General features: G+C 35.8%; 3 protein-coding genes across 4 annotated transcripts in view; 1 reads left to right on the top strand and 2 right to left on the bottom strand.

Annotated features, from left to right (window-relative positions):
• LOC124448908 overlaps positions 1-4,210 on the bottom strand; it is a 75,818-nt gene extending 71,608 nt beyond the window's left edge. The window contains exon 1 of the mRNA XM_046999862.1: positions 3,866-4,210. Coding sequence (XP_046855818.1) covers positions 3,866-4,123 — 258 coding nt within the window. The 5' untranslated portion in view covers positions 4,124-4,210. The remainder of the gene's footprint in view (positions 1-3,865) is intronic.
• The window catches only part of LOC124448907 (ribokinase-like), a 97,652-nt gene that overhangs the window by 67,209 nt on the left and 3,721 nt on the right, over positions 1-26,722 (top strand). Inside the window, exons 1-9 of one of the 2 annotated variants that reach the window (XM_046999858.1) lie at positions 20,245-20,295; positions 20,927-20,950; positions 23,051-23,147; positions 23,849-23,939; positions 25,008-25,053; positions 25,606-25,652; positions 25,733-25,813; positions 26,106-26,214; positions 26,544-26,628. In XM_046999858.1, the coding sequence (XP_046855814.1) occupies positions 20,260-20,295; positions 20,927-20,950; positions 23,051-23,147; positions 23,849-23,939; positions 25,008-25,053; positions 25,606-25,652; positions 25,733-25,813; positions 26,106-26,214; positions 26,544-26,628 (616 nt within the window). In that variant the 5' untranslated portion in view covers positions 20,245-20,259. Of the gene's footprint in view, positions 1-20,244; positions 20,296-20,926; positions 20,951-23,048; positions 23,148-23,848; positions 23,940-25,007; positions 25,054-25,605; positions 25,653-25,732; positions 25,814-26,105; positions 26,215-26,543; positions 26,629-26,722 lie in introns of those variants that run through there. The other variant, XM_046999857.1, reaches the window with a different exon arrangement.
• On the bottom strand, positions 11,016-15,869 carry LOC124448914. The gene is made up of 3 exons (XM_046999869.1): positions 15,797-15,869; positions 15,051-15,586; positions 11,016-11,482 (listed from the first exon to the last, which is right to left on the bottom strand). The coding sequence occupies exons 2-3, from the start codon at positions 15,310-15,312 to the stop codon at positions 11,163-11,165; spliced, it is 582 nt and encodes a 193-aa protein (XP_046855825.1). The 5' UTR covers positions 15,313-15,586; positions 15,797-15,869; the 3' UTR covers positions 11,016-11,162.

Raw genomic sequence — 26,722 nt, forward strand, 5'->3', positions numbered from 1 at the left:
CAACAACAAAAACAGTCCTTCTCAGGTCTATACCAACCTGGACGATCTCCATCTACAAACATGTAACGATACTTCCGGGTTCAAATCATTTACTTTAGTATTTCTTGTATGTCGTATGCACTACAGGCAGTGGTGAAGCGATGTCATCATTTAATTTGCACCAAAACATTTTTATGCTTTTGTCTTCTCTCTTGGTGGCAATTTCATCTAGAAATCTTTAAATGTAAAAAATTTAACGGCCGCCATTACTCTGGCCAGTAAAGCGTAGAATGTTTACCACGAAAGTAAACGAAGTGGGAGATGTACAGTGGGTTAAAATGTAGAATTTGAGACTCGAGTTGCCCATCTATGTATTCTCTATTCTATGCCAAACAAAGAAAATGGCAGTCTGCTGTACAGCGTGAACTCTCTACAAATTATTTTATTTATTGTACGTATATAATATCAAAATTACAATTAGAAAATAGTACAAGGGAGGTAATAGTTGAATACGAAAAATTAGCATGAAGCGCAAAGAATCTAACAAAGACTATAAAACGTATAGAACAATATTGAGTCAGGTTATAATGACATAAACATCCATTTTATTCCGTTTCAGCCATTTTACCTACGAGAAATCTGGTGAATTACTCATCACTGATCATCAAGGATGGACAACTGATGATCATCGATCCACAACATTCCTAACCGATCCACAGATACACAGTCGAAATAAAATGTTATATGGCACAGGTAACAAGGGAATGGAAGGGATGAAAACATTTTGGAATGTGATGCATGTTGAATGTAATGAGATATGTAAAAGTTATGTCTGACAAGACCGTCATGAATAATTGTATGGAGCTTCCTTTAGCGGACAGCTCGCGCGCTTTCCGAATATTCAGCGCGGGAAATTACTACTATCGTAGTGAAACTAGCGCTGGAGCAAATACCTTTCGATATTAAATCCGTCTTCTAAAAATAGTAGAAATTAATACCTGTCCCAAATTTCGATATTGTTGAAGTAGGTCGAGTCGACACAAAGTGGTCGTTTTAATTTTCGTTTTATTCGTGCATTTGTTGTGACGTGCCAATTGTAGCTATATTGACGCATATTGCACTATTTTGTTGCCTGTAAGAGAAATGTGACTTTCCAAGACTGTCATCGCTATGTTTTGTTGAGTGATTTTAATATGAAAATGGAGATTGCATCATAGGACATTTAAATTTGAAATTTACGATGATTTAATTATTGTTTATAAAATTGGAAAATTGTTTCTAATTTTACCATTATTTTTTCATAATTTTAAAAATTGTTCTAATTTCACGACTATCGAATTAATTATACTATTTGAATTTTCTAATTTTATGATTATATAATTGATTTTTATAAATTTTAGCTAATTTTCTAATCATGCGATTTGTTGAATTTTTTTTATTTGCTCTTTGCTATACAATACACAAAATTAAACATAATAAATGAAATCGTGTAAAAACTGCTGCACATTTGTTTTCTTAAATAGAGGAAAGGATACACTTTTTCGTCGCGCCTTATTCGCTTTTAAAGTAAAAACCTTAAACACGAAAGCTGAAACCATAATTAGTTCGCAGAATATGCAATCGACTATTGTCTTTTTCAGATAAATAGTAGTATTTCACCAGCCCCCATAAAAATGCTTTAAATCTAAATTTAGAGATTCTAGAATAAAATTACAAAATCTGTTAATTACAAAATTTTATACCCATTATTTAAAATCAATTGTGGCCATTTCTTTTCGCCGTGGTTTCACGGCGATGTTACAATATTTTTCGGCCAGGTCTCTGCGTTCAACCGTTAAATGTTTCAAAGCTGAACCCAAATTTTCAAGTGTTGCTTCATGTGGTTTCAAGTAAACCCAAGTCTTCATCATTTGATAGCTTTTTTCAGCAATTTTTCTGTAGTCATTGTCTATTATTATAACTCGCCAATCAAACAATCCCAGTTCTCGACCAAGTTCTTTCCATTCGCCAACAACCTCAAGAGCAATGTATTGTAAATTGGCCAAATCGATATAACCTTCCTTTCCTTCATAGGGTTTGAAAGCATTCTGAACCATTTCAAATGATATTTCGCGGTCAATCGGTTCTTCCCTTGGAGTTTCCCTTGTGTGAGCTAAAAAATGTTTGATTTAGAAACTGCTGTTTCAGACAGTAACATATACTGTAGGTGAGTTCTTCCAGTTTCCCTTTGTGAGCAAAAATGTTTGATTTAAACTGCTGTTTGACAACCATATACTGTAGGTGAGTTCTTCCCTTGAGTTTCCCTTGTGTGAGCTAAAATGTTTGATTTAGAAACTGCTGTTTCAGACAGTAACATATACTGTAGGTGAGTTCTTCCTTGGAGTTTCCCTTGTGTGAGCTAAAAATGTTTGATTTAGAAATTGCTGTTCAGACAGTAACATATACTGTAGGTGAGTTCTTCCCTTGGAGTTTCCTGTGTGAGCTAAAAATGTTTGATTTAGAAATTGCTAACAGACAGTAACATATACTGTAGTGAGTTCTTCCTTGGAGTTTCCCTTGTGAGCTAAAATGTTTGATTTAGAATTGCTGTTTCAGACAGTAACATATACTGTGGTGAATTAATCAGTTCTCTGCAAGGCTCAAAAAAAAAGGAAAATATGAGCTGACATTAAAAGTTTTGTCTGGTGACCAAGTGAACTTCCTATGCTATCAAAAACTGCCAAAATTTTATAATGACTTGCTGTTGCCTTAGGAAGCTCACCATTTCTTTTTGAGCCCAGGTCTTGAGACTTTGATAATACAAGTTTCATCAAAAACAGAAATAATGAAAAACGTCATTGTGTCAATCAAATACAAAATAAGTTGGGCTTTACAATATTTTGATTTTCAAAATGCCAGTTTTCAGAATATCCTTTGTTTCATTATAACCTGTGTTGAATGTGGCATTTTTTAAACATGCTGTTATATACAGATATGCATGTCAATTCAACTTGAAAAAGATTAACATGACAGATACATCAACAAGCCTGTCCATAAACCTTTGGCAAATCAAACTGAATAATAAACATATCATGAAATGTTCCAGGAAGCGATATTAATGGTGAACACCAAGCCTGCAATTGCTATTTCATCTCCTGTCTTTAATTGAATCCATTTAGAATTACTTTTGATTCTTTGCTGGTTGAAGTAAATCATTTTTTGCTTCTGCATTCCTGATAATAAACCGAGCTTATCTGACAAAATATGGCCAACTAATTCAACATGATTCCTTGAAGTGGCTTCATCATTTATGAAAAGTTGACTTCTTCACCACCAAAACAACAGTATTGTTCCATGGAATGCAATGCTCAGAAGTATTTAGGACATCAAGGATAGCCTTCTGAGTGCAGCTGTGGACATTAAGTAAAAGTTTCCATGCTAAACAGGAATTAATTGGACAGCAAAAATCAATAGTTAAAAACTTGACAAAACATGTGGGTCAAAAGTAAGTTGGGCAACAAAAACTTTCTCCAATAAAATTATGTAGGAAATGTCTCATGTATTGCAGAGGTATATAGACAACCCCTCCCCCCTTAATGTACACTACCAGTAACAATAGTCAGATGCTTTTGATAAAGTTCATTTCCTACCTTGAAAATGATGATTGATCTGTGGTGAACCATTATTTTTTGTTGTGTTTGTTTGAGTAAATTGATGGTCACTTATCACGCAATCTACATCCTCGTTTGTATTTTTCTGACGATTAACCACCTCAGATAGTACATTTGAACTTCCCAGATGTTCCAATGAAAAACCATTATTTCTTGTGGTACTTGTTGAAACAAATTGATGGTCAATTCCTGAGCGTCTACATTATCTTCTTCTGTATTTTCTGACGATTAACCACCTGAGACAGTACATTTGAATTTGATCTTCCTAGATTTTGCTCTTGATTGCCAACATGTCTGTTCTCAATTTCATTCAAATTAATAATATCATTATCGAGATTATTCAAGTCTCTCCGTCCTCTTAGATTTTCTCTATGTCCACAATTTTCACTTGACGTATTAATTTGACTAGCATTTTCTTGTCTGTTGTGGTTGTCGTCGTCTCCAATAACAAGTAGATTTTCAAAATCATTCGCAATCCTATGATTTTCATCCATTTTATTCGCAGTGTCAGAGTTGAACTTTCATATTTTAAATCGTAATGTTGTTAATGAAAGACCTTATAGTCAAAATAAACTTTTACTTGAACTAATTTAATTTACATAGTAAATCGTTTTTGACAAACAAACTAATGGGAAATTTATCATTGAGTTCTATAATAACTGGAGGGGAAACGTCAACAAAATTTGTATAAATTATTAGCGCGCGGCCGCGTGGTCAAAAACATGGCGGATTTTGGTGGTTAAAGTCAGCGGAGAGACGCGGGCTCATGAAATAAAATTTTTGTCGCCCACCCTGATTTGACCACCACGATTGCGAGTATAGAAAATATCAAAACTATTTATTTTCCTAACATAAACACTTTATTAAAATTTTATTTATTAAACCGTCAACTTCTGTGGTTTCATGGATGCTGAAATAGCGACAGAAAAGGGAACATTTCTTGACTCCGGTAAGTAGCACAGTATTAGTTTTACTATTGTGTGTTTTTAACACGATACTTGAAGAGTGTTTCTACTACTAAGTTTTAATTTAAAGTTATTTTGGTCCAGTCTTGTTTGTTCTTCACTTAATCGCTCGCCAGACGGCGAAGCTGTCAATTTTATCGAGTTTTGCATCCATCTTGTATCATGATCAAGGCATCAAGCTAAACTCTCCTGATTTGAATTGAGTTTACCTCCCAAAATGGGGCATAATTTGTTCATGTTTTTTGAAAAGATGAATGGAAAGTTTTTACAACAGAGTTTACAACACATTAAAAATATTATATATGAAATCTTTACGGCTCAAACTGCTGAAAAATAATCAATGGCAGCGTGTCAACAGAGAAAGTGGTTATAACTTATAAATTCTGCATGTATATATCCCTTCTTGGAGATATGTTTTCTTGTCAATGGCTGAAGGAACATAAGAAAAGTTTAAATTACTGTTGTAATTGGCCCACAAAACAGAAAATACTGTTGGCTCTTTTGAGTCATTACGGAAGATAAATACAATATATATATATGTCCTTATATTGTACAATATGAAGACATGTATACAATATAAGTGACATGTTCCAGAAAAAATGTTGAATTATATATTCTATTATGGGTGTATTTACTTAACCTGGTCGGTATACAGTCTCAAAACAATAAAAATTAAGTTTGGGACATTGAAAGTGACTGCCCAAGCATTAGAGGTGACCGCTTAATAAAGGTCACTTTTAATGGTATCTATACTATGAAATTTCGATTCTTTGCCATATGACCGCTGAAAACAGGGTGACTGCTTAACACGGTGTCCCTTAATACAGGTTCTACTGTATTGTGTTTAGCTATTTATTCCAAAACAGTTCAAGTAGATGATTTAGATCCAATCTACTATCAACTGCACAGCGCTCTAAAGTTCTAAACCTTTTCACTTTTGTAGCCGGGCAGGAGAAATGCTTTTGAGTACTGGAAAGAAAACAGAAGAGAATAACTCATTATCTTGAAAGCCTGGTCGAACTGAAGGAAAGCTTGCCGCCACAAAAACTTTGATTCTCTAAAAGCAGAGAACAGTATTATGAATTTATCAATGCTTTGTACAAAGCAAGTTGTGTATTACAATACAGCCAAACGAATCAAAGAATTATGTCATATTTGTTGAAGTCCTGTTCCATGACCTTGTTCCTACATTACTGTCTTAATCCAACCACTATCACTCACAACGAGTACAGTAAAAAGAAGATCAACGCGGCATTAACGATTCTTGAACTTCCTTCCTATGTTGAAATTGATCGTTTTACATACGGCACAACGGAGCTGCCTTTAAGACGAAAAGAACTACGACTTCATGATAGCTGTGGTATCTATTTTATCGCTGTTTTTTGTGTTGTTATAAACAAATCCTTTATTTTAAGCCCTAATAACGAGTTCGAGAATTTACGGAGAAATATCGGACCGAAGTTTTTTGTACAGGCCGATATTTCTCAGTAAAGACCTAGAAAGCGAGGTTATTAAAAGGATTATTATATGGCATTATTTGACCTGAAATGAAGCTTTGCTTTCCTCTCTCTTTGCTCTTTGTATGGGTTGCCTTTCATTTTTCTAGTTTTCGTCAGTAAAAAGAAATCGTTTCAAATTGTATCGTCTGATAGTTAAACTGTTTTCCAAGTGTTTTTCCTTCGAATCACATTCGTAAATGGTTTTTTGTTTCGGTTTTTTGCGTTTTCCTGTTTGCTTTATGAAGTTTGTTTAAATTTGACTGTAAATATACGCGTTTTTGAACCGTGGTCGATTACGGGAAAATAATGGACCGGCACAAATGTTTATGAGCCTTTGGCCGGAAGTGACGCTTGCCATATAATAATATAGGTTAATTTAAGTTATAATATATAAAGTGAAAATGCATGGTTTGAACCCAGGAGTATCGTTGCATGTTTAGTGCAGTCCAGAAAGAACTGTTGGTGTTAATGTTGACTGCTTATAATATGGCCAACCTTGACATACTCTTCGCGAGGATAACCACAACTTAGAATGTCCAAACGTCAGTCAACAACAACACCAACAGTGCTCAGGACTTCGCTATCCTGGAGAATCTACGTGCTTCTACAAACATGTGAGACCGTAACGTAAAATCGTGTTTTATTTTCACATGATCTTAGAACTTATGGAGTTGACCGACATTTGAGATGAACCACATTTTTTTAAAGCAAACATTTAGTAGAAACATGTTGACATTGAAGAGGTTTGTCGTTCATCTCACATGCTCATTTAAGAATTAAAAAATGTTTACAGTTTGCACATGCTTATTCATACCGAGAGGCCTTTGGTCGAGGGTTGCATCTGCTCGAGAGTTCTCACAACGTCTCCGAAGTTTGCATAAGCCAGTGCAAACATGAAAACATCTTTTATTTCTTTATAAAATAGTAATGTGAAACAGACAAATTTAAAACACAAGTTTTAATTTTTCCTTCTACATGTATTTGTGATTGATATGAAATTCTCTTTGACTGATTGATTTTGATTGGTTGAGCTCAGATTGGTATGTACAGGCTAAATGCAAATAATGCTATAGACCAATCTGTGAAACCGTTTTATTGTGTTATTTGTAAAACATAATACTTAATTTGGTAATAATTATAATACTTAATTTGGTAATAATTATAATACTTAATTTGGTAATAATTATAATACTTAATTTGGTAATAATTATAATACTCATGTGAAATTTAGTTTGAAATCGATGATGTTTCAAGACATGAGTTTCAGCAACAGAAACCAGAAAATTAATTGGATGTTTCCTTTAGAAAAAGCTCCAATGGTTGATCGAATTTCGAGACAGCAGAAACAATCAATACTCAATCTTCTGCAAATGGTTGATAGAATTTCCGAGACTACAGAAACTTTAACCATCGATACCAATCTCCTGCTGTCACGCCAACTTTTACCGAAGTGACTCCGATGACGAAGGGATAACGATGTACATGGTGAGTGTCTTCTCAGTAATTGCTTGGTAAAACTTAATTGTATACCAAAACAGATGACCTCATCTTTGACCGCTTCGCTTCTTTGCAATTCCTTGTTATTGATTACTGCCTTTTATTCCAGCGCGCATGCTCAAACTGAAAATTGTTAACTCTGAAGTACGTCATGTTTTTGTTTCGCCTTTCTCTTCTTCTTGGTATCACGAATGGCGTATGTATGAAGTTGGAAAATATTTTGATATATTTTATTTCATTACGGTTCCAAGCCGTCAACTTGTATCACCACTGCAATTTGTATCTTGCTAAAGGCTGATTTCCATTTAGTGCAAAATGTCGCGCGATCGACTTTTTCCGAGCACTTTTTTTCAATTGTAAGCTCTCGACAGGAACAGTTTCGCACTGCTAGACACAATTCAAAAGAACTTGATCGCAAAGTCGATCACGTGACAATTTGCACTGAATGGAAATCAGCCTTAAGGCACTTTGCTAAAGAAATTGAATCGTAATTAAATTGATTTAATTGTTTCTTTCCCACCGTTGTCATGTGGCAACCAGCAATCACGAAACGAGTTTAAACTCATCAGATAAAAAACATGTAATAAAGTGAATGGTTTGAACCCGAGGTCCCTTTTATATGTTTGTTTATGTAGATCGTAGAAGTTACTAACCTGGACGATCTACATCCACAAACAATTAAAAACATGCATCTGAGAGTCGGGGTCGACTTTAAAACCCCTACGGCTTGTCAATATATGTTTGTGCAATGTTTTCTCGGTAGAACTGACAATATCTTGTTTTCCTTTAGAATGTGAAATAAGGTCAAGGACGCAATTCGAGCTCGCTGGCGAACTCACAGGACTCTTGTGTACATCGGGGAACCTCTGAGTCTCCAAAGAGAAGGAAGGAGCTTTAAGGGATCCCTACATGGTATACCTTAGTCAGATGAGCCTATGGGAAAGTATCTTGAAAACAATACAAGAAGTCACGTGCTGTTGAGCAATACCTGAGGATGTCACGTGTCAGATGACTGCCCGTTACTACGTAGGAATGTTTAATGAAGAATTGTACAAGAAAGGTTAATGAATGATTTCAAGCACGGTATTTGAAACAAACACAAAAATATGGAATGAGTTTAATATACATAGTTACTGGAAGTCAGACAAACCGTCTTTATTCAATAAAATTTCACTACTTCAAATATACTTGAAATATGATGATAAGTAGATAGCTTTCTCGATGAAAAACTGTCTTTCAACTTGCTCATGGATTCTACCATCCTTACAAATTGCTATCCATTTTCAGGAATTGAAGTCAGTCCAATCCAATTCTTACCAGTTGTAATGCTTCAACTCTTTCAAACGTGATGGCCAACCGACTTCTATGATTTACAATGTTGAACCATACATGCAAGGAAACTTTACCAGATTAACCAACAACTGGGACTTGTCAATACAAATGGTGTTGGTTGTAAATTGGTGCTGGCATTCAGGTTTGTTGAAGATAAATCTAACGATTTTTCCCACAAGTTTCATTTTTGACTAAACCTATATTTTGACTTAACCTATTTATTGAACAAACCTATTTATTGAACAAACCTACTTTTTGACTAAACTATTTTTTGACCAAATCTATTTTTGAATTAAACTTGGTGTATTTATCCATCAGATGTCTTCCATTGCTCTTGTTTTTCTACCAAAGTATTTTGTAGAACGCTGAGAATTGTGGTGCCAGTATTTTTTGATAGCCTACCATTTCCTACGTATTTAGGCAGTTTTCAGTTGATTGTCCAGAGAATTTGACATTTTACAGTTGATCGACGTTTCGACAACCTTAGCGGTAGTCATCTTCAGAGTCAACCGCTAAGGTTGTCGAAACGTCAGTCGACAAAAAACAGTCCTTCTCAGGTCTATACCAACCTGGACGATCTCCATCTACAAACATGTAACTATACCCGGGTTCAAATCATTTACTTTAGTATTTTTTGTATGTCGTATGCACTACAGGCAGTGGTGAAGGATGCCATCATTTAATTTGCAGTAACCAAAACATTTTTATGCTTTTGTCTTCTCGGTAATTTCATCTAGAAATCTTAAATGTAAAATTTAACGCCCACCATTACCTGGCGTGGTGCGAAAATAAACGAAGGAGACGTAAAGTGGGTTAAAATGTAGAATTTGAGACCGAGTTGCCCATCTATGTATTCTCATTCTACCAAAACAAAGAAAATGGCAGCCTGCTGTACAGCGTGAACCTCTCTACAAATTATTTTTATGTATTGTATATAATATCAAAACTACAATTAGAAAAATAGTACAGGGAAGGTAATAGTTGAATACGAAAAATTAGCATGAAGCGCAAAGAATCCTAACAAAGACTATAAAACGTATAGAACAATATTGAGTCGCGTTTATATTGCTAAACATCCATTTTATTCCGTTTCAGCCATTTTTACCTACGAGAAATCGGGTGGTGAATTACTCATCACTGATCATCAAGGATGGACAACTGATGATCATCGATCCACAACATTCTAACCGATCCAGATACACAGTCGAAATAAAATGTTATATGGCACAGGTAACAAGGGAATGGAAGGGATGAAAACATTTTGGAATGTGATGCATGTTGAATGTAATGAGATATGTAAAAGTTATGTCTGACAAGACCGTCATGAATAATTGTATGGAGCCCAGTTTAGCGGACAGCTCGCGCGCTTTCTCCGAATAGTCAGCGGGAAATTACTACTATCGTAGTGAAACTAGCGCTGGAGCAAATACCTTCGATATTAAATCCGCCTTTTAAAAATAGGTAGATATTAATACCTGTCCCAAATTTCTATATTGTTGAAGTATTGTCGAGTTGACACAAATGGTCGTTTTAATTTTCGTTTTTATTTGTGCATTTGTGGCGTGCCAATTGTAGCTATATTGACGCACATTGCACTATTTTGTTGCCTGCAAGAGAAATGTCACTTTCCAAGACTGTCATCGCTATGTTTTGTTGAGTGATTTTAATATGAAAATAGATTGCATCATAGGACATTTAAATTTGAAATTTACGATGATTTCGTTATTGTTTAAAATTTGAAAATTGTTTCTAATTCCACGATTGTTGAGTTATTTTTTCGTAATTTTAAAATTGTTCTAATTTTACGATTATTTAATTGATTTTTATAAATTTTATCTAAATTACTTATTTATTATTTGCTCTTTTTTTATTTTCTTTGCTATACAATACACAAAATTCAACATAATAAATGAAATCGTGTAAAAAAACTGCACATTCGTTTTCTTAAATAGAGTAAAGGATGCACTTTTTTCGTCGCGCCTTGTTCGCTTGTTAAAGTAAAAATCTTAAACACGAAAGCTGAAACCACTATTAGTTCGTAGAATATGCAATCGACTATTGTTTTTCTGATAAATAGTATCACCAGCCCCCGTAAAATGCTTCAAATCTAGAATTAGAGATTTTAGAATAAAATTACAAAATCCATTAAATACAAAATTTTATACCCATTATTTAAAAAGTGGCTATTGCCGCGGCTTTGCACGGCGATGTTACAATATTTTTCGGCCAGGTCTCCGCGTTCAACCGTTAAATGTTTCAAAGCTGAACCAAATTTTCAGTGTTGTTTGTGGTTTCAAGTAAACCCAAGTCTTCAACATTTGATAGCTTTTTTCAGCAATTTTTCTGTAGTCATTGTCTATTATTATAACCTGCCAATCAAACAATCCCAGTTCTCGACCAAGTTCTTTCCATTCGCCAACAACCTCACGAGCGATGTATTGTAAATTGGCCAAATCTATATAACCTTCCTTTCCTTCATAGGGTTTGAAAGCATTCTGAACCATTTCAAATGATATTTCAATGTGAATTGGTTCTTCCCTTAGAGTTTCCCTTGTGTGATCTAAAAATGTTTGATTTAGAAATTGTTGTTTCAGACAGTAACATAGGTGAACTAATCAGTTCTCTAGAGCAAGGCTCAAAAAAAGGAAAAATTATGAGCTGACATTAAAATTTTGTCTGGCAGACCAAGTGAACTTCCTATGCTTTCAAAAACTGCCAAAATTTTATAATGACCTGCTGTTGGCCTTAGGAAGCTCGCTATTTCTTTTTGAGCCCAGGTCTTGAGACTTTGATAACTACAAGTTTCATCAAAAACAGGATATTATGGAAAAAGTCATTGTGTCAATCAAACACATAACATAAAATAAGTGCATTTGTCAATATTTTGATTTTCAAAATGCCGGTTTTCAGAATATCCTTTGTTTCATTATAAGCTGTGTTGAATGTGGCATTTTAAACATGTGCTGTCTTACAGTATATCAAAAACAAACAACAAACAACATTTATATACCGGCCAGTATTAATCCCCGCCAGGTTGACCGGTCCATGAATTTTTCCACGCCACACATCTATTCTCGCCATATCTCTCGTTATACCCATCGCCTTCATATCACTGTTCACAATCCATCCATCTCTTTCTCGGTCTACCTCGTTTGCGGACTCCATCAACATTCATATGCAACGTTCTACGAATTTCAGCACTTTCTTCCCTCCTTTCCACATGCCCAAACCACCTCAAACGCTGGCGTCTTACCCATTCTCGATACACTCAACACCAACTCTTTCTCTAATCTCTTCACTTCAATCCTATCCATCAACGTTACACCACACATCATCCTAAGCATTCTCCTTTCCGTCGACGCCAATCTTCTCAGGTCCCTGCTTTCGGCGCCCAACACTCTGCTCCATATCCCAAAACACTTCTAACACATGCCTTATACAATTCTCCCTTCTGCTTCAACGAAATCGACTTTCCGCACAACATTCCTGACAACTCTCTAAAACTCACCACGCTGCTTGAACCTGTTCCTCACCGCTTGCTCGCACCCTCCACCATCATTTAACACATCGCCCAGATATTTAAACTCCGATACACCTTCCAAACTCACGTCACCCAGTTCAAACCGTTCAATCGCGACTCGCCCACCACTTCGACACGTCCCGCACTCAAAATCAGTTACCTTGTCAATGCACCACGGACACCTGAACATCTTCCATGAACCCACTTACCGCATTTCCCACACATTATCGAATTCACTCCAACTCTTTTCCCACCACACACACCACATGGCCATTTATCACTGTCCTTTCACTTCCACCTGCCTCGAGCATCTCATGCCCTCTGTCTTTGCCTCATTCACTTTCAGTCCCTTGACTTCTATTGCCGTTTTCCATTCTCGGTACCATTCCAGAACTTTCTGCTTCGACCCGCCACCAAGACAATGTCATCTGCATACAACAAACACCAGCTTCTTTCTTTCTCTCACTTCCTCTGTCAGTACATCCATCACACAAGCAAACAGTAACGGCGACAAGACTGAACCTTGATGAATTCAACTTTTACCTCAAAACACCAGATCTAGCACCTCCTCCGTAACACTACCGCCTCTACACCTTCATAAGTCTCCATAACTGCCCGAACCATATTCTCTGTCACACCTTTTCTTACGTAGCGCCTCGATCACCTTTCTCGGAACTCTATCAAACGCCTTCTCCAAATCTGCAAACACCATATACAATTCTCTGTCCTCCAAAAATTTCTCCTGCAGCTGCCTCAACACAAAACACGCATCCGTCGTTCCTCTCCCCCGTATGAATCCATACTGCTCTTCCCCCATCCGAACAACTTCCCTCAACCTTCTTTCAAACACTCTCTATACTATCTTCAACGCATTCTCCATCAGCTTAATAGTCCCAATTCCCACATACCGTCGTTCTTTTCCTTTGTACAGCGGGACCACTAGACTCTTTCTCCATGTACTCGGCATCTTTGACCCTCAAAACCTTTCGTTACACAATCCTCTCACGCAGTTCATTGTCCAACATTTCGCTACCCACTTCACCCCGGTCCTGTCGCTTCATCTTTGAGCCGCCGCCACCTCATCAACAGTCACTATTTCCTACGGCCCAAAACTTCATCCGCTTCAACTTCTCCATTCCACCTCATTCTCTACATTCATCAAACAGCGCCCTCCACATCTAACCTGTCTTCCCAACACCTTCAACCCCCATCGGTTCTGCACGCCAGCACCCAAAATATCGTTCCTCTCCTCTTGTTCTCTAGCAGTTCTGAACAATCAAGCCGATATGCTTTGATAGCGAAGCACTTTGAACCGATAATCGATCCTATCTGTCAGCGCGACTTCTCCACCTTTAAATGCCAACTTTCGCGCCAATCACTTTGCTGACTCGTTGATCCCACCACCATGCCTGTTCTTTACCTTACACCGCCTTTATTTCTACAACATACCTTCTCCGCTGCCTTTAAAACACCCTTCTCCGCACGTCCATCGTTCTCCACCGTCTCACCTCAACATTCATGTCGCAATTTCGTCACGGAAACACTGCTTCCCTTCATTCGATCGTACTTCCATAGCTTGCCTGCCTTTACCCCTCAACCTTTCTCCTTTTCACCTCCTGATTCTCCAGTCCATGACCAGCAGCTTGTGCTGGTCACATTCTTCTCCTGCAATCACTTTTGCATCCTTCATTTTTCTCTTCTTCATTCACCAGTATATAATCCACCACCGTCCTACTGTCACCAGATTCATACGTCACAAGTTTGTTTCCTTTATAAACCACGTATTCACTACCACCATCCCACAATCCTGCTTAACTCCAATATCGCCTCGCCTTCAGCATTCATATCACCAACCCAAAACCTCCATGCAGTATCCTTTCTTACGCCCCACATGACCGTTCCAATCACCAAGCATCACATCGCTCCCCAATGTCTGCCTCACTGCATACACGCTGTCTGAACTCTTTCCTTCTCCTCCGCACTTCGTCCAACCTGCGGAGCATACACCACAACGAAACTCACAACTTCGGCCTCAATAACTACATCAACTCTCAGGACTCTGTCCTAAACTCTTCACTGCTACAACTGACTTCGCTTCCCAATCCTCTTATCGCAAAGCCAACACCATTCGTACCTTCCGTTTCCTTCCAAAACCACTTAAATCTCGCCCATTATCTTCACCCTTATGACTCTCCATCTTCTTTAAACCTTACCTCCTGAAACCCACACACATCAACTTTCCTTCTCTTCAACATGTCCGCCACTTCTGCACTCCTTCCCTTCATTGTCCCAACGCTCACTGTGCCTACACCGAAGGGTGACACTTCCACAACCATTCGATCCGAGATCTTTGCACCCCTGCCCACTGAAGGGCTGCCGGGACTGGGGCCATATCTTCTTTTCCAAAGTCCATGAATTTTGTTGGAGCAAAAGTTTTACGGTAGATGTCCTTCCTTACACCAACCCTTTTAGTCGCCTTTACGCATAACGCCAGAGGATAATGCTATATTCTAAGCCGGCAACCACACGCTATGCTGTCTTACAGTATATGATATGTCTATTTCAATTTGAAAAAGGATTAACATGACATGTACATCAAAATAGTTACCTGCTAAATTAGGATATGGCTGTGGATAGTGATAACATTGATGTGGGAGAAACAGGTACTTGCATTTCTGGTAGAACATTTGTCTCATGGTTGCAAGTTTTATACTTGATGTTAGAGTAAGATGGATTGACAATGCTTGTTCCATAAACCTTGGCAAATCAAACTGAATAATAAACATATCATCAAATGTTCCAGGAACGATATTAATGGTGAACACCAAGCCTGCAATTGCTATTTCATCTCCTGTCTTAATTGAATCCATTTAGAATTACTTTTGATTCTTTGCTGGTTGAAGTAAATCATTTTTTGCTGCTTGCATTCCTAATAATAAACCGAAGCTTGGCCATCTGACAAAATATGGCCAACTAATTCAACATGATTCCTTGAAGTGGCTTCATCATTTATGAAAAAGTTGACTTCTTGGCCACGACCAAAAACAACAGTATTGTTCCATAGAATGCGATGCTCAGAAGTATTTAGGACATCAAGGATAGCCTTCTGAGTGCAGCTGTGGACATTAAGTAAAAGTTTCCATGCTAAACAGGAATTAATTGGACAGCAAAAATCAATAATTAAAAACTTGACAAAAACATGTGGGTCAAAAGTAAGTTGGGCAACAAAGTACTTTCTCCAATAAAATTAATGAAATGAAATGTCTCATGCAGCAGAGGTATATAGACAACCCTCCCCTTAATGTACACTACCAGTAACAATAGTCAGATGTTTTGATAAAGTTCATTTTCTACCTTGGCAATGACAATGGATCTGTGGTGAACCATTATTTTTGTTGTGTTTGTTTGAGTAAATTGATGGTCACTTTATCGCAATCTACATTTCGTCTGTATTTTCTGACGATCAACCACCTCAGATAGTACATTTGATCTTCCCAGATGTTCCAATGAAAACCATTATTTTTGTGGTACTTGTTGAAACAAATTGATGGTCAATTCCAGAGCGTTCTATATCTTCTTCTGTATTTTCTGACGATTAACCACCTGAGACAGTACATTTGAATTTGATCTTCCTAGATTTTGCTCTTGATTGCCAACATGTCTGTTCTCAATTTCATTCAAATTAATAATATCATTATCGAGATTATTCAAGTCTCTCTGTCCTCTTACATTTTCTCTATGTCCACAATTTTCACTTGACGTATTAATTTGATTAATAATTTCTCTTGTCTGTTGTGGTTGTCGTCGTCTCCAATAACAAGTAGACTTTCAAAATCATTCGTAATCCTATGATTTTCATCCATTTCATTCGCAATGTCAGAGTTGAACTTTCTTCAAATCGTAATGTTGTTAATGAAAGATCCTTACAGTCAAAATAAACTTTTACTTGAACTAATTTAATTTACATAGTAAATCGTTTTTGACAAACAAACAAATGGGAAATTATATTACATTCTCACTACTCTCAACACGGTCACGTGCTATTCGTCGGTGTGTGCTATTGGTGCCTATTTTCTTGTAATTACATCACCGGAAATTTTGTGAGAGCCACTGATATGTATATTACACTGGATAACGCACCATGTATAAAATATAGTAAGATAATTGAAGCCGGAAGTTCGCTCATCTGATTATGACCTTCGTGGGGTGTCGGTCTCATTTTACTATACTCTAGACTTTGCTCGGGTTACGCAGGGAGAGTGCGGTCGCGACCGAAGTTTGGCCCCCTTAAGGCACTGCATACACAAATTCAGAGGCTTACGAAAGTTGTGGTATTAATTAAGTCACTACTGCGCATTACCAGATGATTTCTTTAATAATTTGCGACTAAGTGAGGTAATTGCCACGAAAGTAGTGCGTGGATCTAATTAGTTGCCATGACTATGAACAATTATTCCGGTGGACTGCCTATGCTCAAGCGCATGCGCAGACTATTTCTTTATTAAATTGTTACCAAGCTATTTACTTCAAAATCAGTGATAGTAGATGCAGTTGGTCGCTGCCATGACCATGAAGTTGGGCAGCTAGTCAAGTTGACTGCGCATGCTTAAGGCAGACTGCGCATGCGCAGATAGTTTTTCTGAAAATTTAATACAAAGCGATCTAATTACTCCATATCGGTACTAGTACATACAGTTGGTCGTTACCATGACCATGAACTTGGAATTAGTGCAGTTGATTACGCATGCTGAGATTAATTCTCCATTAATTTGTGACGGAGCGAGTTCTGAAATTGGTGCTTGTACATGCGGTTAGCAATCTCAACGAAAACGAATGATTCCAAGCATGTTGACGAAGATAAGTAACACGGAGTCTACTGAAAATATGTTCAAAAGAAATATCGATGAATTGCATATACAGTTTGGAATCATTTTTGGTTTTCTATTGTTACATTTTATGTGTTTTCTTTAAAAGTAAACTAGTGTCTAGGAAAAGAGTTTGGGCTTTGAATACATTGAAAAGCTTGTTTTGGTCTTGTAAGTTCCTTTTCATTGAATTGCAGTGTCTTAAAGAAAGTTATCCTTCTTGGAATATGTAGCTATTTGTTAATATAATGATAGCCATGTTTGAAAACTTCCACTCGAAGCTTGTACTGGAAAAATGAAGATCATGAGGGAAAACAAGTATTAAAGACCTAAAGTGACGAAGAATTTATAGCTACTGTCTTTTAATTTTATGTACTTAGTAATTAGTATAGATGTCTATATCCGGAGAGCCTTAACCAATGCTTAGCCTAGCACCTTCTTGGGCATCCTTTTATCTCTCCAAATCCCATGTCGCACGGTTGAAATTTTATAACTATAAAATGCCATATTTTTACAAAGCGACTAGAGCTACCTTCCAGCTGGCATCATGCTGCCTTCGAAGATGGCGGCGAAGTTATCATTCCAGTTGTTATATAGTTCACTGGTTTTGACTTTTGTTGCTTTTATTTCGAATACTTTATATAAGAGGAAGCAAGAGGAAGTGTGACATTGTTTTCACTGTTGAGTAACCATGTTTAATATGTACAGAACTGTTATTGTCTTTGGAGGCCGATGTTTTTCTTCTGGTTTGCGGGAAGGAAAGCTTGTTTTAGGATGCGGTAGCAATGTTGTTGATCATTTCTACATGGTTCAAGGTACATTTATGTGAATGCATTCATTTGTCATGTATAATATTGACAGGAAGTGTGGAACATCATGAAGGTTTTGTAACTGACAGTAAGCAAATACGTGTTTTTGTTAATACATGAAAGTGATTTGAATTTCAAAAGAAATCAGTAGGGCACTACTGAATATATGAATATGCCCCCTCCCCAATTAACGTTCTAGTTAAGTCTCTGACGCGCGCTTACATGATTTTAGAGGTTGCTAGAGTATTAATAGTTTTGAGAAATAATCTTTGTTTGACAGCTTTTACTTCCGTTCAATCATCTATTAATTCCCAGACTTGTCAACTTTCATCTCGAATTTTACCATCAAATAACTTGAGAAAACCATCAAAACTTTTTGTCTAGCATACGCAGTTTAGTTAAACTTGAGATACAGTTTAGGGTTTTTTTGTAGGAAGCTGACAATATACATAATTTGCAATTGACCCTTTGAGGTCCGAACTCGTAGTATGAACTAGCTGTGCTAATACTTTATTTTTATTGAATGGTTGGCAACTATTGTAATTTAATCCTATGTGGGAACTTTTAATTTTATAATTTTTCCAAATGTACATAAATCTTTTAACCTTTGGTTTCCTAAGTTTTGGTTCTTCCAAATAGCATGGCTTGAGATCGACAAATTCCCTCATCCCGATATATGCCCATTATCTGAGTTAGTCTGCTGTTTGGCATTCACCATATTAGAGGATAAGTTGACTTTAATAAACAATATCTTTTGTCCGACAAATATTTTGCATATTTGGTATAAAGAAATTGCATTTGACCCGTTTACAAATATTTTGTGCTTATTAGCTGTACCCAAAGTTGGAGAAAAAGGATTTTTTTCGAGGTGAGTTTTGGTTGATTGATGTTGGTCTTTGTTTTGTCAATACTCCGTGTTTGAGTTATAACTCATCAAATGTGCAAATTTGTGTATTTAAGATACATGTTTTTATCTCATAGTCCCAATAAAACCCATGAGAAAAGTGTTGTTGGTGGTGTCACATTAAATCACTTAAGTTGGGCTTCTGCTTTAGGAAGTAAGTTATATAAGTTCTGAATTTTGTCAATAAAGACTTTAATGTGGAGAAAATAAGGACTCAAGATTCAACATCATATCACTCATGATGAAGACACTAGACTGGAGTATATAAAAACTCAAGTTTCAACATCAGATCACTCTGATGAAGACATTAGACTGGAGTATATAAGAACTCAAGTTTCAACATCAGATCACTCCTGATGAAGAACACTAGACTGGAGTATATAAAAACTCAAGTTTCAACATCAGATCACTTCTGATGAAGACATTAGACTGGAGTATATAAGAACTCAAGTTTCAACATCAGATCACTCCTGATGAAGACACTAGACTGGAGTATATGAGAACTCAAGTTTCAACATCAGATCACTTCTGATGAAGACATTAGACTGAGTATATGAGAACTCAAGTTTCAACATCAGATCACTTGATGAAGACATTAGACTGGAGTATGAGAACTCAAGTTTCAACATCAGATCACTTCTGATGAAGACATTAGACTGGAGTATATGAGAACTCAAGTTTCAACATCAGATCACTCCTGATGAAGACACTAGACTGAAGTATAAGAACTTAAGTTTCAACATCAGATCACTTGTGATGAAGACAGACTGGAGTAAGGACTCAAGTTTCAACATCAGATCACTTCTTATGAAGACAATAGACTGAGTATGTAAGAACTCAAGTTTCAACATCAGATCACTCCTGACTGAAGACAGTAGACTAGAGTATATAAGAACTCAAGTTTCAGCATCAGATCACTTCTTGATGAAGACACTAGACAGGAGTATATAAGAACTCAAGTTTCATCATCAGATCTCTTCTGATGAAGACACTAAACTGGAGTATGTTAGGAACCAAGATTCAACATCAGATCATTCTCTAATGAAGACAAATTTTCAATGTTAAATTGCTTTCACAGTCTAAAGTGAAAGTAGTGTTGACTTTGGTGGAACACAAGATTACTCTTGATTAAAATTGTATGCTATACTCTAATGTTAATGCATAGAACCCCACAAAATCTCTAGCTCCACCTAATGGCTTTACAAGGAGATGATAAATGCGGAGAATTGATTCGCAACTATGAAAATCTCAAAGTATCTACACAATATTTACAAGGTAATATCAAGCCAGCTACCTGTAAAGGAGCCCGGATTTTAAAAAAGTCAAATCATCATTCATTGTTATTTTGCCTTTGGAAACACATTGCCATCACACACTGTCGTAAATGTTTGCAATCACGACGTCACAGTTACCCCCATTGCCCTCCCACACACACATGTCCCACACACACACACAGTTTCATTCAGGCGCTTCAGGTCTGAAGAAATATTCCTTTTCCGAAGCAAATTCCAAATTTAGCAATTTCATGCCAAATTAAAATTTCCTTTGAAAATACTTTGATAACCATTAGAAACGAGCGCTTGCACATTGCAGGATGCTCAAATAAAAATGATTTTGCCATTGATCTGCTGGGTAACTTTCTTTAAAGTTACCTAATTTGTTTCCAGGATTTAAAACTCCACTTCATATCAGTCACTTCACCATTTATCGCCCGGGCTGCTCATACAAAAAATTTAAAAGATATAATTATGGTTTTGAAAAGATTCATAAACTTCTGCAGGGTGCAAAATTAACGTAAGACAAATTTGGTTCAGCTTTGTCAATAAACATGAAATGTTTTGTACGTCAGAAAAATAATTAGATTGACGCCAATATATAAACTCAGTACTTTTCTGTATCTTGTTAGTTAAAAAGCGTTCTCACCGGCGAGGTACGTTTGCATTTGGTGCATAAAGTTTGTCGTTTGAAATTTGTTAACATTTTAGTAATTTCCCTTCTTTATAGTCATTAATATTTGTTCAAGAAGAATTTCCCTTCTTTATAGTCATTGATATTTGTTCAAGAAGAATTTCCCTTCTTTATAGTCATTAATATTTGTTCAAGAAGAATTTCCCTTCTTTATAGTCATTAATATTTGTTCCAGAAGAATTTCCCTTCTTTATAGTCATTAATATTTGTTCCAGAAATTTCCTTCTTTATAGTCATTGATATTTGTTCAAGAAGAATTTCCTTCTTTATAGTCATTAATATTTGTTCCAGAAGAATTTCCCTTCTTTATAGTCATTGATATTTGTTCAAGAAGAATTTCCTTCTTTATAGTCATTAATATTTGTTCAGAAGAATTTCCTTCTTTTAGTCATTCATTGTTCATATCCCTTCTTTAGTCATTGATATTTGTTCAAGAAGAATTTCCTTCTTTATAGTCATTAATATTTGTTCCAGAAGAATTTCCTTCTTTATAGTCATTGATATTTGTTCAAGAAGAATTCCCTTCTTTATAGTCATTGATATTTGTTCAAGAAGAATTTCCCTTCTTTATAGTCATTAATATTTGTTCCAGAAGAATTTCCCTTCTTTATAGTCATTGATATTTGTTCAAGAAGAATTTCCTTCTTTATAGTCATTAATATTTGTTCAGAAGAACTTCTTTATAGTCATTAATATTTCAGAAGAATTTCCTTCTTTATAGTCATTGATATTTGTTCAAGAAGAATTTCCCTTCTTTATAGTCATTGATATTTGTTCCAGAAGAATTTCCTTCTTTATAGTCATTGATATTTGTTCAAGAAGAATTTCCTTCTTTATAGTCATTAATATTTGTTCAAGAAGAATTTCCTCTTATAGTCATTAATATTTGTTCAAGAAGAATTTCCCTTCTTTATAGTCATTGATATTTGTTCAAGAAGAATTTCCCTTCTTTATAGTCATTAATATTTGTTCAAGAAGAATTTCCCTTCTTTATAGTCATTGATATTTGTTCTAGAAGAATTTCCCTTCTTTATAGTCATTAATATTTGTTCAAGAAGAATTTCCCTTCTTTATAGTCATTGATATTTGTTCAAGAAGAATTTCCTTCTTTATAGTCATTGATATTTGTTCAAGAAGAATTTCCCTTCTTTATAGTCATTAATATTTGTTCAAGAAGAATTTCCCTTCTTTATAGTCATTAATATTTGTTCAAGAAGAATTTCCCTTCTTTATAGTCATTGATATTTGTTCAAGAAGAATTTCCTTCTTTATAGTCATTGATATTTGTTCAAGAAGAATTTCCCTTCTTTATAGTCATTGATATTTGTTCAAAAGACTTTCCCTTCTTTATAGTCATTGATATTTGTTCCAAGAATTCCCTTCTTTATAGTCATTGATATTTGTTCAAGAAGAATTTCCTTCTTTATAGTCATTAATATTTGTTCAAGAAGAATTTCCTTCTTTATAGTCATTGATATTTGTTCAAGAAGAATTCCCTTCTTTATAGTCATTAATATTTGTTCAAGAAGAATTCCCTTCTTTATAGTCATTGATATTTGTTCAAGAAGAATTTCCCTTCTTTATAGTCATTAATATTTGTTCAAGAAGACTTTCCTTCTTTATAGTCATTGATATTTGTTCAAGAAGAATTTCCTTCTTTATAGTCATTGATATTTGTTCAAGAAGAATTTCCTTCTTTATAGTCATTGATATTTGTTCAAGAAGAATTTCCCTTCTTTATAGTCATTGATATTTGTTCAAGAAGACTTTCCCTTCTTTATAGTCATTGATATTTGTTCAAGAAGAATTTCCCTTCTTTATAGTCATTGATATTTGTTCAAGAAGAATTTCCCTTCTTTATAGTCATTAATATTTGTTCAAGAAGAATTTCCCTTCTTTATAGTCATTGATATTTGTTCAAGAAGAATTTCCTTCTTTATAGTCATTGATATTTGTTCAAGAAGAATTTCCCTTCTTTATAGTCATTGATATTTGTTCAAGAAGAATTTCCCTTCTTTATAGTCATTGATATTTGTTCAAGAAGAATTTCCCTTCTTTATAGTCATTGATATTTGTTCAAGAAGACGGAGAAAGATCTATCATCATGGCGACTGGCGCAACGAGTTTGTTAAATGAGAAAACAGTGGCCAGCTATTTTGGTAAGCCATCTCACTTTGCTACGCAAAAGATATTTCTTGTCGTAACTGTGAGAAGTGGTCAATTTGATTGATTAAGCTCAGCTGCATTTCATAGTGTTATCCAGTGTTGGATACAGGACAATTTTTTCCTGTTGGGGTGTGCTTTAGTTTTTGATAAGATTTTTTGCCTTGTTTAACTGCATGCATTCAAACTCAAATCGCAATTAACACACAACTGCTTTTACGTTCAGCGGAAATATAAGTTTATAAGATGTGTAACCTAAGGTAGTACGGCAATTACCTGTATATGTCTACAACATAAACATCCACATTATAACTTTTCTCTTCTTTTCTTCCCACTTTCACGCTCTTTCCTCTTTTTCTACTTTTCGTGGCTAAATATCTTCGTACACATCATTAAATAGAAGAAGGGCCAAAGGACACGATCGTCATTTGTTAAAAATTTGCTGCTAGCTGCGGCCTAACGTCGCAGTGCAAACTAGCTACGCGAATTCTTTATTCTTATTCATTCAAATGCAATTGCTTACACATTCGGCTCGTAAAGTATTGCAAAATGCTTCGGGAGAACTTTATGTTTTATATTTTTCATTAAGTGTGGAAATATTTTTTTACCAACGTTTGCAATTGACAGTTATGCTTTTTGCAGTTTTCGCATCATCTGACATTCTTGGTTGTTATATATTTGATTTCCCTTTATCAAGGAGAAGTAATCGAACATAATTGCCGCATATTCACCACAGAAATATCACAAGTTCCATTAACTGGCGTTCTCTCCCTCCTGAAAATGGCAAAGTAAGTTGAAAATAGAATTTCCCGTCCTCTCCCTCCTGAAAATGGCAAAGTGAGTTGAAAATAGGATTTCACGTTCTCTCCCTCCTGAAAATGGCAAAGTAAATTGAAAATAAGATTTCCCGTTCTTTCCCTCCTGAAAATGGCAAAGTGAGTTGAAAATAGGATTTCATGTTCTCTCCCTCCTGAAAATGGCAAAGTAAGTTGAAAATAGGATTTCCCGTTCTCTCACTCCTGAAAATGGCAAACTAAGTTGAAAATAGGATTTCACATGTGAGAATTGTAAAGAACAGATTGAAAATTTCAGAAAAGTTTTTTACTGTTGTCAAACATTGCGAGGTTTTTAAGCTTGGTGTTTGAAACTCAAATGTTCAATATTCCTCAACGCGCTTTATGCATTAAACAAACTGGTTTTGGAACTTTTTGTAACCCCTTCTGACTGAGATGAGAGTTGTTATGTTTTTGTAGATATAAATTGTCGAGGTTAGTGCATTCTTAAGAATACTGTTGATGTTGTTGTTGAATAACGTTTCAACATCCTTAGCGTGAAGTTCTTATTTTAAGAGTCATAAGTGAAGAATAAACGTAAGGTTCGTCGTATTTTTATCTTGTTCATACGTCATGGTATTGTGTAAAGAAGAAGGGTGTTCAGAGTACCATTACGTATGAACCAAACCACAAATACTGCAATCAAACCTTACGTCGTTTACTCCTCCCTTGACTCTGAACATAAATACCGCTAGGCTTGTCAAAGAATCAATGAACACCAACTGTCAGAACTGCACTAACCTGAACGATGAACATGTTCAAAAATTAGCGATATTCCCCTGGTTCAAACTCTACGAGGGTTGTTTGTTTATGGCGGGAACGATTTGTTTTGGGAAAAGCTTAGGTTCATCTTCTTTATTTATGGGGGGAACGAATAGTTTTGGGAAAAGCTTAGGTTCATCTTGTTCATGTAGGCTCTACAACTTGTAAACTTGCTGCAAACGGCTTTAAACATATCTTCTTTATTTAGAAAATATCTTCATTGCTTTTTTGTATTTTAATACTATCGAACGTTTCTTCTAGAAACGCTGGAGCAACGACAATCTTGGATTTAGACGTCTCCCCCTCGGTATGTATTGTCACAGGCAGAGTGCGTCTATCCTGGTTCTGTCTTGCACATTAAGAGGTGTGGGATTTGACAACCCCCATTTTTGTGGATTGCGGTCAAGAAATCTTTCAGTAAACTGATAGAGGACGAAAAGTACATCCGGTTAAAATTGTGAACTTTTTCTATCAAATATTGACAATGCAAAAGTCGGTTCCGGGTGCCTGAATTTTCTATCAAATATTGACCTTGCTAAAGTCGGTTCCAAGTCCCTGAATTTTCTATCGAAATTGACAATGCAAAAGTCGGTTCCAGATCCCTGAATTTTCTATCAAATATTGACAATGCTAAAGTCGGTCCCAGGTCCCTAAATTTTCTATCAAATATTGACAATGCAAAAGTTGGTCCCAGGTCCCTGAATTTTCTATCAAATATTGACAATGCAAAAGTCGGTCCCAGGTCCCTGAACGTAGAACACTCACCCTCTCAATTTATATTTGATGTGCTTCTCTAACAATTTCATCCCAATTACGTATAGCAGTAAATACTGATTATTTTGTTGTTTCTTACCTTGAGGTTGCTGTCAACGAGGCTAAACTAGGAACAATTGATGAGCTTATACAGTTTGTAAAAAAATTGTTGTCCCTTTTTTAATGGAAATGGAAGCTTAAGCGTGGAATTTTTTATTTTTTTTTCTTTTTAGATGTGTAAAAACTGCGGATATTTTAAAACCAGCAAAACACGCTGCGCGGGAAATGATGTCTGTTTTAAGACCCGGATCAGAGTAAGTTATCTTCAACTATAAAACTGCATTTCTAAACTCGAATTTAAAGCTTGAAATCGAACAAGAATAAATGAATTTCTCGAGGATTTGAATATAATTAATCGTTTGGAGGACAACTTTCGCGTGAATTTTATTCCATGCATTAACGGTAGCATGTTATTCAAATTTTAAAGACATAATTTTATCATTTAAATCGTAATTTTTTAATGTCCGATGAAAAAATCGTTCTCGAGATTTTAACTTGTATTTTCTTCCTAATCTTTTATTGTTTTTTTCTGCTCACGAAATTAAGGATGAATGACATGTTTGAGTTAACCAAATCCATGCGCACCGAATGTGGTTCAAGTCTTATAGCAATTACATGTGGTAAAGACTCGTCTATTTTAGCTACAGAAGACCACGTGAGTTTTTTGGAAAATTTGATTTTTGCTGCAAAGACTACAAGTGCATTTAAATCTATAGTTTTTGCATTTGGCAATAAGTGAACACAGGAAAATTGACATGTTCATGACCAAATTTGCACTGTGTCCATGCCAGTGTCACTGTGCGATGTTTAGTGACACTTTGTGTCACTATTTAGCACGAAAGTGTCGCAGGCTCACAAAATGAAATCAATGCTATTTTATGAATGAGAATTAGGAAATAGAAGTATTATCATTGTACTTGTATAAATCTCATCTCAAAAATGTGGACACTCGTTTTGGAATTTCCCTCATTATTGACTTCCTAGGTTGTTGAAGTTCCGACTGCATCTGTGACCAATATGGTGGATGCTACGGGAGCTGGTGACGCCTTCCTTGGAGGGCTTATCGCCGGTAGGGGCTTGAACCAGCCTTATTTGAATAAAAGCCTCGGTCACAAATAAGCGCCGCATGTAGGAAAACCAAAAATGTATTATACGCCATGTTT

The sequence above is a fragment of the Xenia sp. Carnegie-2017 genome, unplaced genomic scaffold, assembly GCF_021976095.1.
Source record: "Xenia sp. Carnegie-2017 unplaced genomic scaffold, XeniaSp_v1 HiC_scaffold_23, whole genome shotgun sequence".
NCBI lineage: Eukaryota > Metazoa > Cnidaria > Anthozoa > Malacalcyonacea > Xeniidae > Xenia > Xenia sp. Carnegie-2017.

Excerpts from the sequence above, each read along its gene's own strand:
- LOC124448914 (XM_046999869.1), bottom strand. The coding sequence starts at position 15,312 with ATGGATTCAATTAAGACAGGAGATGAAATAGCAATTGCAGGCTTGGTG. Across the intron at positions 11,483-15,050 it reads GCCATATCCTAATTTAGCAG|ATCACACAAGGGAAACTCTA; the intron begins GTAACTATTTTG and ends AAACATTTTTAG.